At 52.5% G+C, this 13,244-nt stretch overlaps 2 protein-coding genes across 2 annotated transcripts; one reads left to right on the plus strand and one right to left on the minus strand.

Annotated features, from left to right (window-relative positions):
* Positions 1 to 88: 88 nt before the first annotated feature.
* LOC119117144 (laminin subunit beta-1-like) lies at positions 89 to 10,376 on the plus strand. Its single transcript, XM_037243203.1, has 33 exons — positions 89 to 256; positions 482 to 657; positions 1,309 to 1,444; positions 1,887 to 1,960; positions 2,041 to 2,229; positions 2,309 to 2,372; positions 2,671 to 2,873; positions 2,938 to 3,058; positions 3,123 to 3,311; positions 3,374 to 3,550; positions 3,701 to 3,813; positions 3,874 to 3,953; positions 4,025 to 4,160; positions 4,229 to 4,387; positions 4,460 to 4,593; positions 4,662 to 4,782; positions 4,863 to 5,049; positions 5,124 to 5,267; positions 5,342 to 5,573; positions 5,634 to 5,797; positions 5,881 to 6,105; positions 6,169 to 6,386; positions 6,656 to 6,752; positions 7,358 to 7,727; positions 7,790 to 7,974; positions 8,056 to 8,297; positions 8,353 to 8,553; positions 8,627 to 8,771; positions 8,835 to 9,042; positions 9,106 to 9,247; positions 9,317 to 9,493; positions 9,561 to 9,720; positions 9,777 to 10,376. Exons 1-33 carry the CDS (start codon positions 223 to 225, stop codon positions 9,911 to 9,913), a joined length of 5,340 nt encoding a protein of 1,779 aa, XP_037099098.1. The 5' UTR covers positions 89 to 222; the 3' UTR covers positions 9,914 to 10,376.
* eri1 (exoribonuclease 1) lies at positions 10,375 to 13,173 on the minus strand. The gene is made up of 7 exons (XM_037243442.1): positions 12,869 to 13,173; positions 12,136 to 12,302; positions 11,847 to 12,069; positions 11,684 to 11,767; positions 11,391 to 11,500; positions 11,204 to 11,318; positions 10,375 to 10,771 (listed from the first exon to the last, which is right to left on the minus strand). Exons 1-7 carry the CDS (start codon positions 12,938 to 12,940, stop codon positions 10,529 to 10,531), a joined length of 1,014 nt encoding a protein of 337 aa, XP_037099337.1. The 5' UTR covers positions 12,941 to 13,173; the 3' UTR covers positions 10,375 to 10,528.
* Between the last annotated feature and the right edge of the window lie 71 nt (positions 13,174 to 13,244).

Here is a 13,244-nt window from a genome sequence, read left to right on the forward strand (position 1 = left end):
GCGCAATTTGGATGTTTTTCAATAAATCTTGTCCCCAGCAGAGGGCGCATCACTAACATCTGGGTGGAGCTGTTGGTAGTGGGATGCGGACTACTCCAAGGAAAACTCCCACGCCTCAGAATTTCTCCTGTGCTCACACACGCACAGACACACACAAACTTCCAGAAGGAGACACACAGACAGGAGCCGTCAAGACTTCGGACAAGCTGTCAGAGCTCCGAAATGGCGCTCCTCATCCACATTTGGACGACTCTGGGTGAGTTTTATGAGAAAAACATGAGTGTCAGCTCAGTCAGGAGAAGCTCATGTTTTGTTCATTGCTGCCAAAAAAGGAAACAACAACATGGCTCTTAATAGAAGCCACATGCCACTCACTTTTCCTTGTCTTGACAGTAGCCGGGATGTTCGGGAGCTTAAGTTGAATTCCAAGTGAGTTGCAAGTGTGTGATGATGTTGAGGAGGTTCTCTCTGCTGCTTGTAGCGGTGCTGTGGTGTCCCGCCTGGACGCAGGCACCCGACTTATCAGACGGGTGCACGGAAGGAAGCTGCTACCCGGCCACAGGTAACCTACTGATCGGTCGGGCCCACAAGCTCAACGCCTCGTCCACCTGCGGCCTCGGCGGAGGCGAAACTTTCTGCATCGTGGGACACTTGGAGGTGAGCCGATCCGGACGCTCGCCAAATGGATCATCTTGACGGTTTGTTACTGTGTCGAGATGTTGCAACCTCATAAAACTATGACAAGAATTCTGTGCTGGGGAATTCTTGCAGGAAGTTGATTTATCTTTTACGCACTTCCAGGACATGTAATACAGATCACGATGCCTACGTGGGCGCGGGCTGTAGTGACGAGTGGGAGCGCAGACATTCTCGCGCCAACAATAAAAAGCTCTATGCGGTGACACAAATGTCGGCCTGTATCCGTCAAAGTGGCCCTGGCGGCTTTTTGCTTGGGTGAAAGGCGTCCTTATTAAGTCTCACACGCTGTGGGGTGTCTTTGTGCCTCGGGATGAGCGCAGCCTTCAAGTATGCGCAATAAATGAGAGCAGGAAGGCCTCGGAGTCTCGTCACACTTTTCAGCACAAGTGCGGCCTCGCGTGGATCGTTCGGGCTGACGTGAGGTCGTAAACATTGAATAAATTGTGAGCGGATGTGGCGCATTTGTACCTTTCCAATATGGCTGCCGCACGTGGTTTGCTTTAATTAGGAATTTATTAGATGTCCAATTTCAAACTTTGATTGGGAGTTGGCTTCATGTACCTCGCAAATTCTTTTTCACATCTCCACTGGCATTTTGAATGCCCTCAGGAGGAGACCAACTGCTTTGTGTGCGACTCCAGGCACCCGTACGACAAGGACTTCAACCCGCTGAGCCACACCATCGAGCACGTGGTCACCACCTTCGGCCCCAACCGCCTCAAGACGTGGTGGCAGTCGCAAAACGGTGAGTCTGCCTTCCCGTGAGAAGACGGCGAATGACAGCTGATCGATCCATCAATCATAAACGGGCTCGCCAATGTGTGGGAACGGATGTGGGATTTACGCTGCATGTCTAAAGGAGGAATCTCCTCATCTGTTTTTTTTTTTTGGGGGGGGGGGGGTGAAGGAAGCTCAGCAGCCAGCACAGCAGATGGCCAAGAATCGTCAGGAAGCCGCGCATGCCGATATCATGCTCTGCTTTGGGATTTCCTCATTCCCTATTATTTAGAAAGAAAAACAAAAACTCCAAATAGTGGAGACATCATCATCGAGCCCCCTCGACAGAGGCACTTAATCACTCTGACGTGTTTAGATTTGAAAGCGCAGATGTGTTGGACATCTTTCAAGCGTGTTAATGTGCGCGAGGCAGCTGCGTTGCCGCGTCATCATTCATTTCCTGCGTGCAGGTGCGGAGAATGTGACCATCAAGCTGGACCTGGAAGCCGAGTTCCATTTCACGCATCTCATCATGACTTTTAAGGTGGCGCTACTCGCACATTTAGGCGCGTCAGCTGCCCGTGACATCGTCCGACATGTTGTGCTTTTGCCGCCTACCTCCAGACGTTCCGGCCGGCCGCCATGGTGATCGAGCGTTCCATGGACTTTGGGAAGACGTGGCAGGTGTACCGCTACTTTGCCTACGATTGCCGGTCGGCGTTCCCCGGCGTGTCCCCGGGGCCCATGCTCAAGGTGGACGACATCATCTGCGACTCGCACTACTCCGACATCGAACCCTCCACCGAGGGAGAGGTCTGCTCAATGAAACCAGGTCAAATAAACACGTGATGTCAGCGGAGGAACCCAATGGATGTTTACTTACCTTCACCAGGTGATCTTCCGGGTGCTGGACCCCGCCTTTGAGATTGAGGACCCGTACAGCTTGAGGATTCAGAGTAAGATGTTCTTGAGATGCGCTGACCCCAGTGGAGAGCGGGCCGCTTCCTGCTAAGCCCCTCCAGGAAGGGTTTGGAAAATGCTAGTAAAATGCAGTCTGGGAAATGAGGTCAGACGGGAAGAAAACGCTGGGAAGGAATTTCGCACGTGGAGGCGGATATGTCCGTGTACACAAGACTTTTCCCCCCAGTCAGAACAATCTTTGTCCAAAGCGATTGGGGGGGAAAAAAAAAAAATCTCAGTCAACATGACAACGTGTAGCTCTAACGTAAAGCTGGTCTGTGCGTTTTCATTCAGACATGCTGAAGATCACCAACCTCCGTGTCAACTTCCTGAAGCTGCACACGCTGGGAGACAACCTGCTGGACAAGCGCGAGGAGGTGACACAGAAGTACTACTACGCCGTCTACGACATGGTGGTCCGGGGAAACTGCTTCTGCTACGGACACGCCTCCGAATGCGCCCCCATCGAGGGAGCGCCCACGGGGGCCGAGGGAATGGTGGGCGACCACGTCTGGCCGCGCCCCGGCGCCGAGAACATCTTCTGACGAGTGCCTTGTGTAGGTTCACGGGCGTTGCGTGTGCACCCACAACACCGAGGGCCTGAACTGCCAGCGATGCCGGAACTTCCATCACGACCTCCCCTGGAGGCCCGCCGAGGGCCGCAACGCGCACGCTTGCAAGAGTAAGATTCACCTCTAAGAAGCTTCCCCAAAAACCTGGACACACCCTCCGCGCGCTCTCCCCAGGGTGCGAGTGTAACCGCCACTCGGGTTCCTGCCACTTCGACATGGCCGTCTACATGACGACGGGTAACGTCAGCGGTGGAGTGTGCGACGACTGTCAGCACAACACGGTGGGGCGCCAGTGCGAGCAGTGCGCCCCCTTCTTCTATCAGCACCCCAACCGAGACCTGCGGGACCCCAACGTCTGCGAACGTACGTTCAAAAAGCGCCACGTGACTTCTTCAAGTCATCGCTGATCAGAACTTTCTCCGCAGCTTGTAACTGTGACCCGGTGGGATCCCTGGAAGGAGGGCTTTGTGACGCCAGGACCGACGTGGGGGCCGGACTCATCTCGGGCCAGTGTCGCTGCAAAGCCCACGTTGAGGGGATCCGCTGCGACCACTGCAGACATGGACACTACGGACTGGGAAAGGGACCGGACGGATGCCTGGGTAGGAACGCCAAATCATTGCATGGATTTAAATATTGGGACTTCCAACTAAAGACAATCTGTCCTACTCCAAAGAGAGAACTTTCTATGACTTGAAATGTTTTCCCATTCTGACTTTTACACAAAAGTGACAGACTTTGCGCCTTGACAGCCTGTTCCTGCAGCCCCCTGGGAACGCTGCCGGGAAGCGACTCCTGCGACCCCGATTCAGGAAGGTGCTTCTGCAAGCGACTGGTCACCGGACACGAATGCGACCAGTGTCGGGTAGGAACTCTCGGTCTGTCACTCTCCTTCTTATCCCAACTAACATGCGCTCAACCTCAGCCACAACACTGGGGTCTATCCAATGACATGGATGGATGTAGACCATGTGACTGCGACAAGGGAGGGGCCCTCAACAACAAGTATGTTTGTTTATTCTTAGTTACAGTGGTTAAAAAATGTTAAAAAAAAACCTGGTTGTAAAATTCCGCAGCTGCGACCCGGTGTCCGGACAGTGCGAATGCAGGGAGCACATGTTCGGCCGGCGCTGCAACCAACTGGAGTCCGGTTACTACTTCATCGCTTTGGACCACTACACCTACGAAGCCGAAGAGGCCATACTCGGACCCGTGAGTGCAACGCCGCCCCTCCGACCTCACGTAGGAAGAAGTTTTAAAAACAAGTGCCTGCCTGACAGGGTGTGACGGTGGTCCATCGACCGTACCCTCTGGATCGCACCCCCACGTGGACCGGGATGGGGTTTGCCAACGTACCAGAGGGAGCCTCTTTAGAGTTTATCATAGACAACATCCCGGACTCCATGGACTACGATGTTCTCATCCGCTACGAGCCGCAGGTTAGCTTCGATTTTCTTTGACCTACTTTTTTAAATCAACAAGAGTGACCAAGAAGTGACGTTTGACGATAGCTTCCAGAGCAGTGGGAGCAGGTGGACTTCCGAGTCCAGCGTCCCGTTTTCAACCCTCCCGACTACTCCGCCCACTGCGGCGGTTCCATCGGCGATGGCGACGAGCAGTACGTCTCCCTGGCGCCCGGCTCGAGGTAACTCAACCCGAGGGTCCCTCTCAAATTTCAAAACGGTCCCCCTCCTGACCGCGCCTTTCCCGCAGACACGTGTTATTGCCCACGTCCGTTTGTTTCGAGAAGGGACAGAACTACACCGTCCACCTCAGCCTGCCGCTCTACTCGTCCTACAGCGACACGCAGAACCCCTACACGCTCGTCGATTCTGTCGGTGTCACCAAAAGCGTAGATTGAGACATGTCGCGGAACGTTTAGTTATGCCTCCCCTCTTCTGTTTCCCCGCGTAGCTGGTACTGATGCCTCGTGTCCGGGAGCTGGAAATATTCCTGGGCACAGAGGGCGAAGTAGCGTGGGAAACGTTCCAGCGCTACCGTTGCTTGGAAAGCAGCCAGAGCGTGGTCAAGAGCCCAATGACGGACATCTGCAACGAATACATTTTCAGCGTCTCGGCGTTGCTGCACAAAGGGGCCATGCGTACGTTCCACCCCAAACCTCTTCAAATGAAGTCACCTCGGTCAATGGTCTTAACTCTTTGTTTTGTTTCCCAGCATGCCAGTGTGACCCGCAAGGTTCCGTCAGCTCCGTGTGCGAACCCCACGGAGGCCAATGTCAATGCCGACCCAAAGTGGTCGGGAGGAACTGTGACCACTGCGCCCCTGCCACCTTCCTCTTCAGTCCGTCCGGATGCAGGCGTAAGTGTTTGCCAGAAGTTGGGGAGGTTCTCCTGCTTGCTAGTTTGTTGACATTTTACAATTTCTCGCGGCAGTCTGCGAATGCGACCCTCGAGGCGCCATCGGCGCACTTTGCCACCAATCGACCGGGCAGTGCACGTGCGTTCCCGGGGCCACGGGTCGCCAATGCGCTCACTGTCTACCGGGATTTTGGGGCTTCCCTCATTGCAGACCGTGTCAATGTAACGGCCACAGCGAAGTCTGCCACCCCGAGACGGGAGAGTGTCAAGGCTGCCGAGACCTAACCGCCGGGCACTACTGCGAGAGGTACGGGACTCGTGCCTTTTTTTCCCCGAATCCCATTTGATTGTGGCCTTAACCTCGCAGATGTCTGGACGGTTACCACGGTGACCCTGAGCTGGGATCCGACAGCCACTGTCGACCCTGTTTGTGCCCCGACGGCCCTGGTTCGGCACGTCAGTTTGCCGACAGCTGCTACGTAGAAGCCGATACAAACGCGCTGGTGTGCGTGTGCAGCTCCGGCTACAAAGGTGCCACAATTCGGGACATCCATTTTTGTGTCATTTGCTGCCGGAAAGCTTCGTCCGCAATTTCCTCTTTTGGCTTCCTTCAGGTGCCAGGTGCGACGAGTGTGCCCCAGGTCACTTCGGTAACCCGCTGCTGCCCGGCGGGCGTTGCTTGGCGTGCCAGTGCAACGGTAACATTAACACGCAAGACCCCGGCTCCTGCGACATCCGCACGGGCTCGTGTCTTAAGTGTCTGTACCACACGGACGGCTACGCCTGCCAGCACTGCAAAACCGGCTACTACGGCAATGCCGCCGCTCAAAGCTGCAGAAGTGAGTGGAGTCATTTACGGTCGCTTCACTGAGGTCAAATTCTCATCGAGGTTTGTCTCGCAGAGTGCATGTGCCAGCCGACGGGCACGGCGCCGCACGCATGTTCCTCGCCGGATGAGTGCCAGTGCGACCAACACAGTGGGCAATGCGCCTGCCTGCCCAACGTGGTGGGCCAGAACTGCGAGCGCTGCGCGGAGGACACGTGGAACATGGCGAGCGGGACGGGCTGCCAGGCCTGCGATTGCGACCCGCTCCATTCATTTGGCTCTTCTTGTGATGAGGTCAGTCGTGATGAGTATCAGTAGCGTGGTGACCGATGTTCTCATGAGTCCAGCTGGTTGGGAACTGCCGCTCTGGCTTTGTACTGTTTCTCTCAAACAAACATATCGTGGGAACACAAGGCAGCACAAACATCAAAAATCTTTCTTGGTAATGGCTGTCTGCCATCAGAGGAAGGAAGTCCCGCAAATAATCCACAGTACAAAGGTCCATTGTGGTGTGTGTGTGTTGCTGCAAAGACATTTTTGTAAAAGTTTGCTTTGACTTCTAGGTGACGGGATGGTGCTCGTGTAAACCCGGTTTTGGTGGCAGGACGTGTCGGGAATGCAGGGAGCTCTTCTGGGGGGATCCGGAAGTGAAATGTCACGGTATGACAAGAGCGATCCCACGTCGTATTTTCCAGCATCTTCGGTCTATTTTCAACCAAGAGTTGTTGACAGAATTAAAGGCTCACTGACGCCCCCTTGAGGAGCAAAGTAGTCTCATGAGACAGATTGCTGGCTTAAGGAGTGACCGACCTTGTGTTCTCTGCTCATGAGAACCAGATGTTCCACAACTCCCAGTTTTTTTTTTTTCTTCAGGCAGGAATCCTTAAGCATTCCCACTACAAACTTTGCGGCAGCTGTTAAATCTCCGAGGCGGACCGCAGATGCTTAAGTGGGAGAAGTTGTCACTTCAGACAGTTTAAGCCTCCGCAGCTGAGAAATGCTGGCTGCCAAAGTCTCCAACTTATCCGTCCATTGTGATTTACGAGCGCCTCCGCCCCCGCATACGTTCCAAACCTATTTCACCTCAAATGCCTTTGGTCGGAGCAGAAGGGGCCGGCGTTCCCTCGCTCTTGACTTTGCTTGTGAGGTAGTTGTGACCCCTGAGGTCAGGATGAGGTCGTTTGTTTACAGGAAAAGCTGAAAGTCCATTCCCTTCCTCGAGGAGACGTCTCCATGACATTTGTCTTTGTCTTCCTTTCTCGCAGCCTGCGACTGCGACATCCGCGGGATTTCCAGCCAGCAGTGTGACCGCGTGACCGGACACTGCACATGCGTGGAGAGCGTGGCGGGCCCTCGTTGTGACAAATGCGCCAGGGGTTACCAAGGAGAGTTCCCGGACTGCCAGCCTTGTCATCAATGCTTTGCCACCTGGGACGGGGTGGTCGAGGAGCTGAGCAACCAAACGCGGCGACTGGAGGCGAAGGTGACCGAGCTTCAGACCAGCGGCGTAACAGCGCCGTATAAAGACTTAGTGAGCAGCCTGGAAAGCAACATCAAGGCAATCAAGGAGATTGTGGAGACCAACCCTGCGGCAATGAAGCTGGAAGAGATCCAGGACCTGATGCACCAGATTACGTATGTCCACAAACACATTTCATATCCGTTGAGTCCTTTAATTGAGGTCTCCTCCTCCTCAGTGGGGTCATGTCCTACGTGGACGGGAAGCTCAACACATCAGAGGAGACCTTAAATGTCCTCCAAAGTGACGCCAACGTCACTGACACCAACTTGGATGAGCTGACGGAGCGGGCAAACGGGTTGGAGCGCCGTGTCCAGGAGCTCAGGCAGCAGGTGTATGATGCCAAGAATGCAAACTTCCAGGGTGAAGATTCTACTTAATTCAACACTTGAACTTGTCAAAACATTACCTTGATGTTCTCCTGTTCCAAAAAAAAAAAAATAGGTGCCATGGACACCATCTTAGAGGCAAAGGAGGAGTCGCTGAGAGCGGAAATCCGAGTCAATGCCTCCAGCAGCGATCGCGGGAGCTCCGTGGAGCAGTCGGCGGCGCTTCGGAAAGTGACCGAGGAGAAGCTGAGTGGAAGTCACAAGGACTTTGATCGCAAGCACCAGCGAAACACTCAGAAGCTGGACAAGCTCAAGAGCGATCTGGAGAAACTGGATCTGGCATCTCTCAGCGAGAAGGTGAGAAGAACTCAGAGGGTTGTCAGAGACAAGTCGCTCATATGTCTTTTTGTAGATGTGCGGCGGTGCGGCCGAAGGCGACGAGTGCGCCGGATCTCCTTGCGGCGGCTTGGGCTGCGAGGATGGCGGCTCCCGGTGTGGCGGCCAAGGATGCGGAGGCCTCGTCGTCACCTCCGGAAATGCTCTCAAGTCAGCCAAGGAGCTGGACGAAGAAATCCTGGCAGCCATGCGAGAGGTGAACAAGCTCTCCAGGATGGTGAGTGCACACGTCAGCGGGATGTCACATTTTTGGCCGCGGACGATTCTGGAAGGCGAGCGTTTGGTTCCAGGTGTGGGAGGCGAGCAATCGAGCGAGGGAGGCCAAAGTCAACGCTCAGCAGGTGCTGATCAAATCCAACCAGAGCAAGGAGCGAGTGGAGCAGAGCAACGAGCAACTGCGCGGCCTCATTAAAGACATACGAGACCTTCTCACCAGTGAGTAATGCCGCTTCGCCGTCAAGCGAAAGCAAAACTTCTCGCGCGTGGTTCGCCGTGCAGACGACAAGGCCAACGCATCCGTCATCGAGGCGGTCGCCAACGAGGTCTTAGCCCTGGAGATGCCCACGTCCAGCGCGAAGCTGCAGGAGCTGACCAGGGAAATCAAGGAGAAGGTCAACGCTTTGACCAACGTGGAGAGCATCCTCAGCCAGAGTGCAAATGACATGAAAGCTGCAGAGAAGCTCTTGAAGCAGGCCGAGGCCGCCAAGTAAGAAGACCTCCAATCCCGAGTCGCCTGAACGAGACATTAAACTGCTCGTTTGTCCTCCAGCAAGGACGCGTCAGACCTGAAGGAGCGCTCAGAAACAGTGAAGATGGCGCTGGATGAGACTGAGCGTGCTCAGAACCTTGCCCTGGGTGCTATCCAACTGGCCCGGAACAACACAGAGGGAACTCTGGACCTTCTACTTTCTGTGAGCGTGATTTCCCCCGTATGTGGTGGCCACACGTTTCGGTCGTGACGTAGATGGACGTGGTTCCAGGCGGATACGGAGACGGCCGCGTCAGAGCAGCGTCTGAGCAATACCACGGGGCGGCTGCTGCAGCTGGAGCTAGAGGTGGGCTTCCTACGGCAGAACGAGCTGGAGGTCAACAGCGTGGCGGAGACCGCCGATCACATCAGCCAACGTGCCGCGAAGGCGGCCGACGAGGCCCAGCAGGTGCAAACGCGCCGCCAGACACGTAAAAGTCTCTCGGTGCGTGACGGACGATTCTGCGCCTGTGAAGGAGTTTGACGCAGAGGTGAAGGACAAATTGGAGCAGGTGGAGGACCTACTGGAGGACAAAGGGGAGTCGGTGCTGCAGGCGAGGAGACGAGCGGACGAGCTGCAGCAGGAGGCCAGGGAACTGCTGGCTCAGAGCAGCATCAAGCTGAAGACACTACAAGGTATGTTTGTAGTCACGCTTGCAGAGTTCACAAAGTTCACCATGTTGTGCTCACAGAGCTGGAGAGTTCCTACGCGGACAACCAACAAATCCTCGAGGCAAAAGCCACAGAGTTGGCCGAGCTGGAGGAGGCCGCCCGCCGCATCCTGGACGACATCAGCCGCAAGGTGATGCTGTTCAGCACCTGCCTGTGAGAGGAGCCAGCGGGAGTCGACATCCCGTCCATCGTGAGAAGGAAACCACTAGACGCCAAACGGACCTCATTTGAGCATCCACCACTTACACAACGTTAGGGAGATTGGACTTTGGGGTGACATTTCAAACACTTGCTGTTCGTTCAAGAACAAGTCCTGAAACACTGAACATTCAAATGAAGGTCAAGTTTTTTTTAAATCTATTTTAGCTCAAAGCACAATTTTGTGAGTAAATAGAGCAACAAGTACAATATTAGATTACTGACCAAATATTTTTGAAGTCTCTTAGAATAACTTTGTGGAATCCTACTTAACCAAAAACATTTATTTTCTGTTCCAAGCAAAATAAAAAGTATACATTTTTGCTCCTAATCACATTGTTGTCATGAAAATGTTGGGGTTGGCTTCCTCTTTAAAATCAACTATTGGGGATGTTTTTAAAATCAACTTTGAGCCACAACCACTTTGGCAGCAGTGTTTATTCCTGTTTTAACTAGATCATAGAAAACTGTTTCCATCTCACATTCTCAAACTAACAGCCATTTGTGGACACGTAGTCCCGCAAGATGGCATTGCCAACAGAAGCTCAATATGGCACCGTGGACATCCCCGCCCCTACTTGCGGCTGCCCGGCCAGCAAGGAGGCGGGGCTCCCTCGGCGGGCGCCCAGCTGGGCACGGTGAGCAGCTGGCCGCCGTGCAATTCCTCGTTGACGCGCAGCTGGCAGCCGTCCTGCAGCATGCGCAGCGCCACGCGGGCGATGTTGCGCGAGTCGTCCAGGCCCGAGTGGGGGCGACCTTCGTACTGCAGGCCCAGATTGTCCAGCATGGTGCTCAACTTGGTCTGTGTGCGCGGCACCTTTAGGCGAGGAAAACGGCCGGTTTTGGGCTTGACTTCCTCTCAAAAGCACCAAGAGGAGGCACCCGGACGGGAGGGAGGGGAAAGTGCTTTTTCTTTTTTTTTTTTAAACCGTAGCAAAAGCAGGAGGGAGGGGAAAGTGCTTTTTTTTTTTTAACTGTAGCAAAACATGTTAACTGAGGACCTAAATCAAGTATTTGCTCATGAATGTGTCACCCTCTGCTGGCCGTTAGACATACTGCTACGCTTTTAAAAGGTCTGCATCTTTTTAGCTGATTTTAGCAGTAAAATTATTTTGCATGTCATTATTTTGAGGACTTTTTTTTAACCCTTAAAATGTATTTTGCCACTTACTGTCAACTACAAATGAGCTTGCACGTGCTCCACTATTTGTCCCCAGTGGAGGTCTGTGCTAAAATGCAAAATTCTAACCTTGTAGAAGTTGCCGTAGGACTTGCGGATGTTGATCCACTTCCTGGCAAACTTTGGGTATCGGAGCTGGCTGACGCGGCACTGGATGTTGAGGAACTTGCTCATGTCCCACGCGCTGCGCAAGGTGGCAAAATGATGTCAGGCTTCCAACCAGCTTGGGCGGAATGAGAAGAAGCATGCCACTCACCCATCCGTGAGGAAAGTGTATTTGTACTTGGTGCCCAGCTCCCGCTCCGCAAGCCACTTCACAACTTGCTTCAGGACCGCCGGGAATGGCTTGGCCGCGTCTACCTTGTCCTGTGGCGTCAAAATACAATCACTATCAATTTAACAGCGCTTCTTCACTGATTAGATACGGGCTCACAATGCTTTGAAATGCAGATTTCATAATTTTGCAATTATTTCTTTTGTAAAATTCTATTTAAACCTTTATCTGGCACAATGAGAGGATTGGCGAAAAGGAACAGAAAAACAAAGTACCTGTGTAATTCCCGTAAGGTTCACACAGAAGTCTGACAGCGTCGGGTACAACTGTGGTTTGACGTATTCCTGAAATGTTCCAACCTGAGAGGATAAAAAGACGTTCTTAGGTATTAAGTGCTGGAGTAAAGTTACATACATATATTTTTAGAGTTCCTCTTACAATCTCCAAGGTGTGCGTGCTGATGAGCACAATGGGGAACTCAATGATTTCGTGCAGGAAGTCCGGCGGGTTGTCCTCCTCGCACGTGGCCTCAAAATCCACCACGCAGATGTAGTCGTAGGGGAAGCCTCCCGGGTCGGAGTCGGAGTCGGCCGCCGACTGCGTCAGCTTCTGCTTCTTGTAGTGGCTCTTCAGTCGCTTCTTCATCACGTCCTTTACGCCTCTGTCCAAAGTGGTTGACGTGAGCGTCGCTTCTTCCGCGGAGATGCCGCCAGTCGCTTGTTCCTACCTGGTGTCCAGTTTGAGCTGAGACAGCTTGGCACGAAGCTCCTCCTTGGACATGCGGTTGATGTGACCGTTGGCCAAGGCGATCTCCTTGTACACGGGGTGGCTGAAGCTGCTGTTGGATGCCTGAGGAGGAGCTTCTCCTCCTTTGGGACATTTGGTGCTGTCAGGCTTCACCAAAAGATGTACAAACACAATTAGTCGACTAGTAATTTCATCGTGACAGTACAGTTTTTCCTGCAGAGAAATTTTGGATGCAGACATCTCCGGATCAGCTAACATCATAAAAATGGTTCTTTTCTGGTTAGACAAGTTTGGTGTCATTTTTATCTACAATTGCGCTTTCACTCTCTCCTAAATTATTCCGAATTGTTTCTTAAAGCAGGAACATCTGATTTTTCAGAAAAATACCTTACACCTTTTGGTTTTTAGCTTGTAGGACATGTCTTGTAAAATAATGATTTTCTTAAGATAGATTAAACAACAAATATTGTCGGTGTGAGAAAAACGTCACAGAGACCCAAACACCTGACGGTTTTTTTTTTTTTTTCTCTCCACGTCTTTCTAATTTTGTGACAAAAGCACACGGCTTCAAAGTCCTCTATTTTAATTTCGCTTCGCCCTTAAAGCTGTGGTATTGTTTCTACATTAAACTGACGGACATTATTGATATAAATACATCTCGTTTCGTTAAACGTAATTGTACATATAGCGAAAGTAGCACTTCCTTTACCCACCTTATCGTCATTGTCTCCGTTTGACTTGACGTTCACGTCCTTGCCGTGAATATTTTCCTTGTGCTCCTCCATTTGTGTTCATAAGCAAAAATAAGTCAAATTGATAAAAAACAAGCAAAATTGGCGTCAATTAGCTAACATTACAACATAGCTAACAGAGGACGAGAGTGGTCAAAACCCACTTTCGACACTCGCCGCAACTAAAATTATTTTAAAAGTATAAATGATGCGTAAACATAGCGTTCGCGCTGTAACAAGAGTTCCTGCCCGTGAACAAGACTGGAATAAATTTTCTTTCAACTTTTTTCATTTTATTGGCTTCCGGTTTGGCCTTCTAACAGACGAGAAACAGTGCCGCCTTGTGGTGTGGATGACA

The sequence above is a fragment of the Syngnathus acus genome, chromosome 23 (assembly GCF_901709675.1).
Source record: "Syngnathus acus chromosome 23, fSynAcu1.2, whole genome shotgun sequence".
NCBI lineage: Eukaryota > Metazoa > Chordata > Actinopteri > Syngnathiformes > Syngnathidae > Syngnathus > Syngnathus acus.

Bases quoted from the DNA above. Each gene is read 5' to 3' on its own strand.
- LOC119117144 (XM_037243203.1), top strand. From the start codon at position 223: ATGGCGCTCCTCATCCACATTTGGACGACTCTGG. The intron at 257-481 runs GTGAGTTTTATG...TGCTGCTTGTAG, and splicing joins CCACATTTGGACGACTCTGG to CGGTGCTGTGGTGTCCCGCC. The intron at 9,494-9,560 runs GTGCAAACGCGC...GCGCCTGTGAAG, and splicing joins CGGCCGACGAGGCCCAGCAG to GAGTTTGACGCAGAGGTGAA.
- eri1 (XM_037243442.1), bottom strand. From the start codon at position 12,940: ATGGAGGAGCACAAGGAAAATATTCACGGCAAGGACGTGAACGTCAAG. The intron at 11,768-11,846 runs GTAAGAGGAACT...TTATCCTCTCAG, and splicing joins GCACGCACACCTTGGAGATT to GTTGGAACATTTCAGGAATA. The intron at 11,501-11,683 runs GTACTTTGTTTT...TTGACGCCACAG, and splicing joins ACCTTACGGGAATTACACAG to GACAAGGTAGACGCGGCCAA.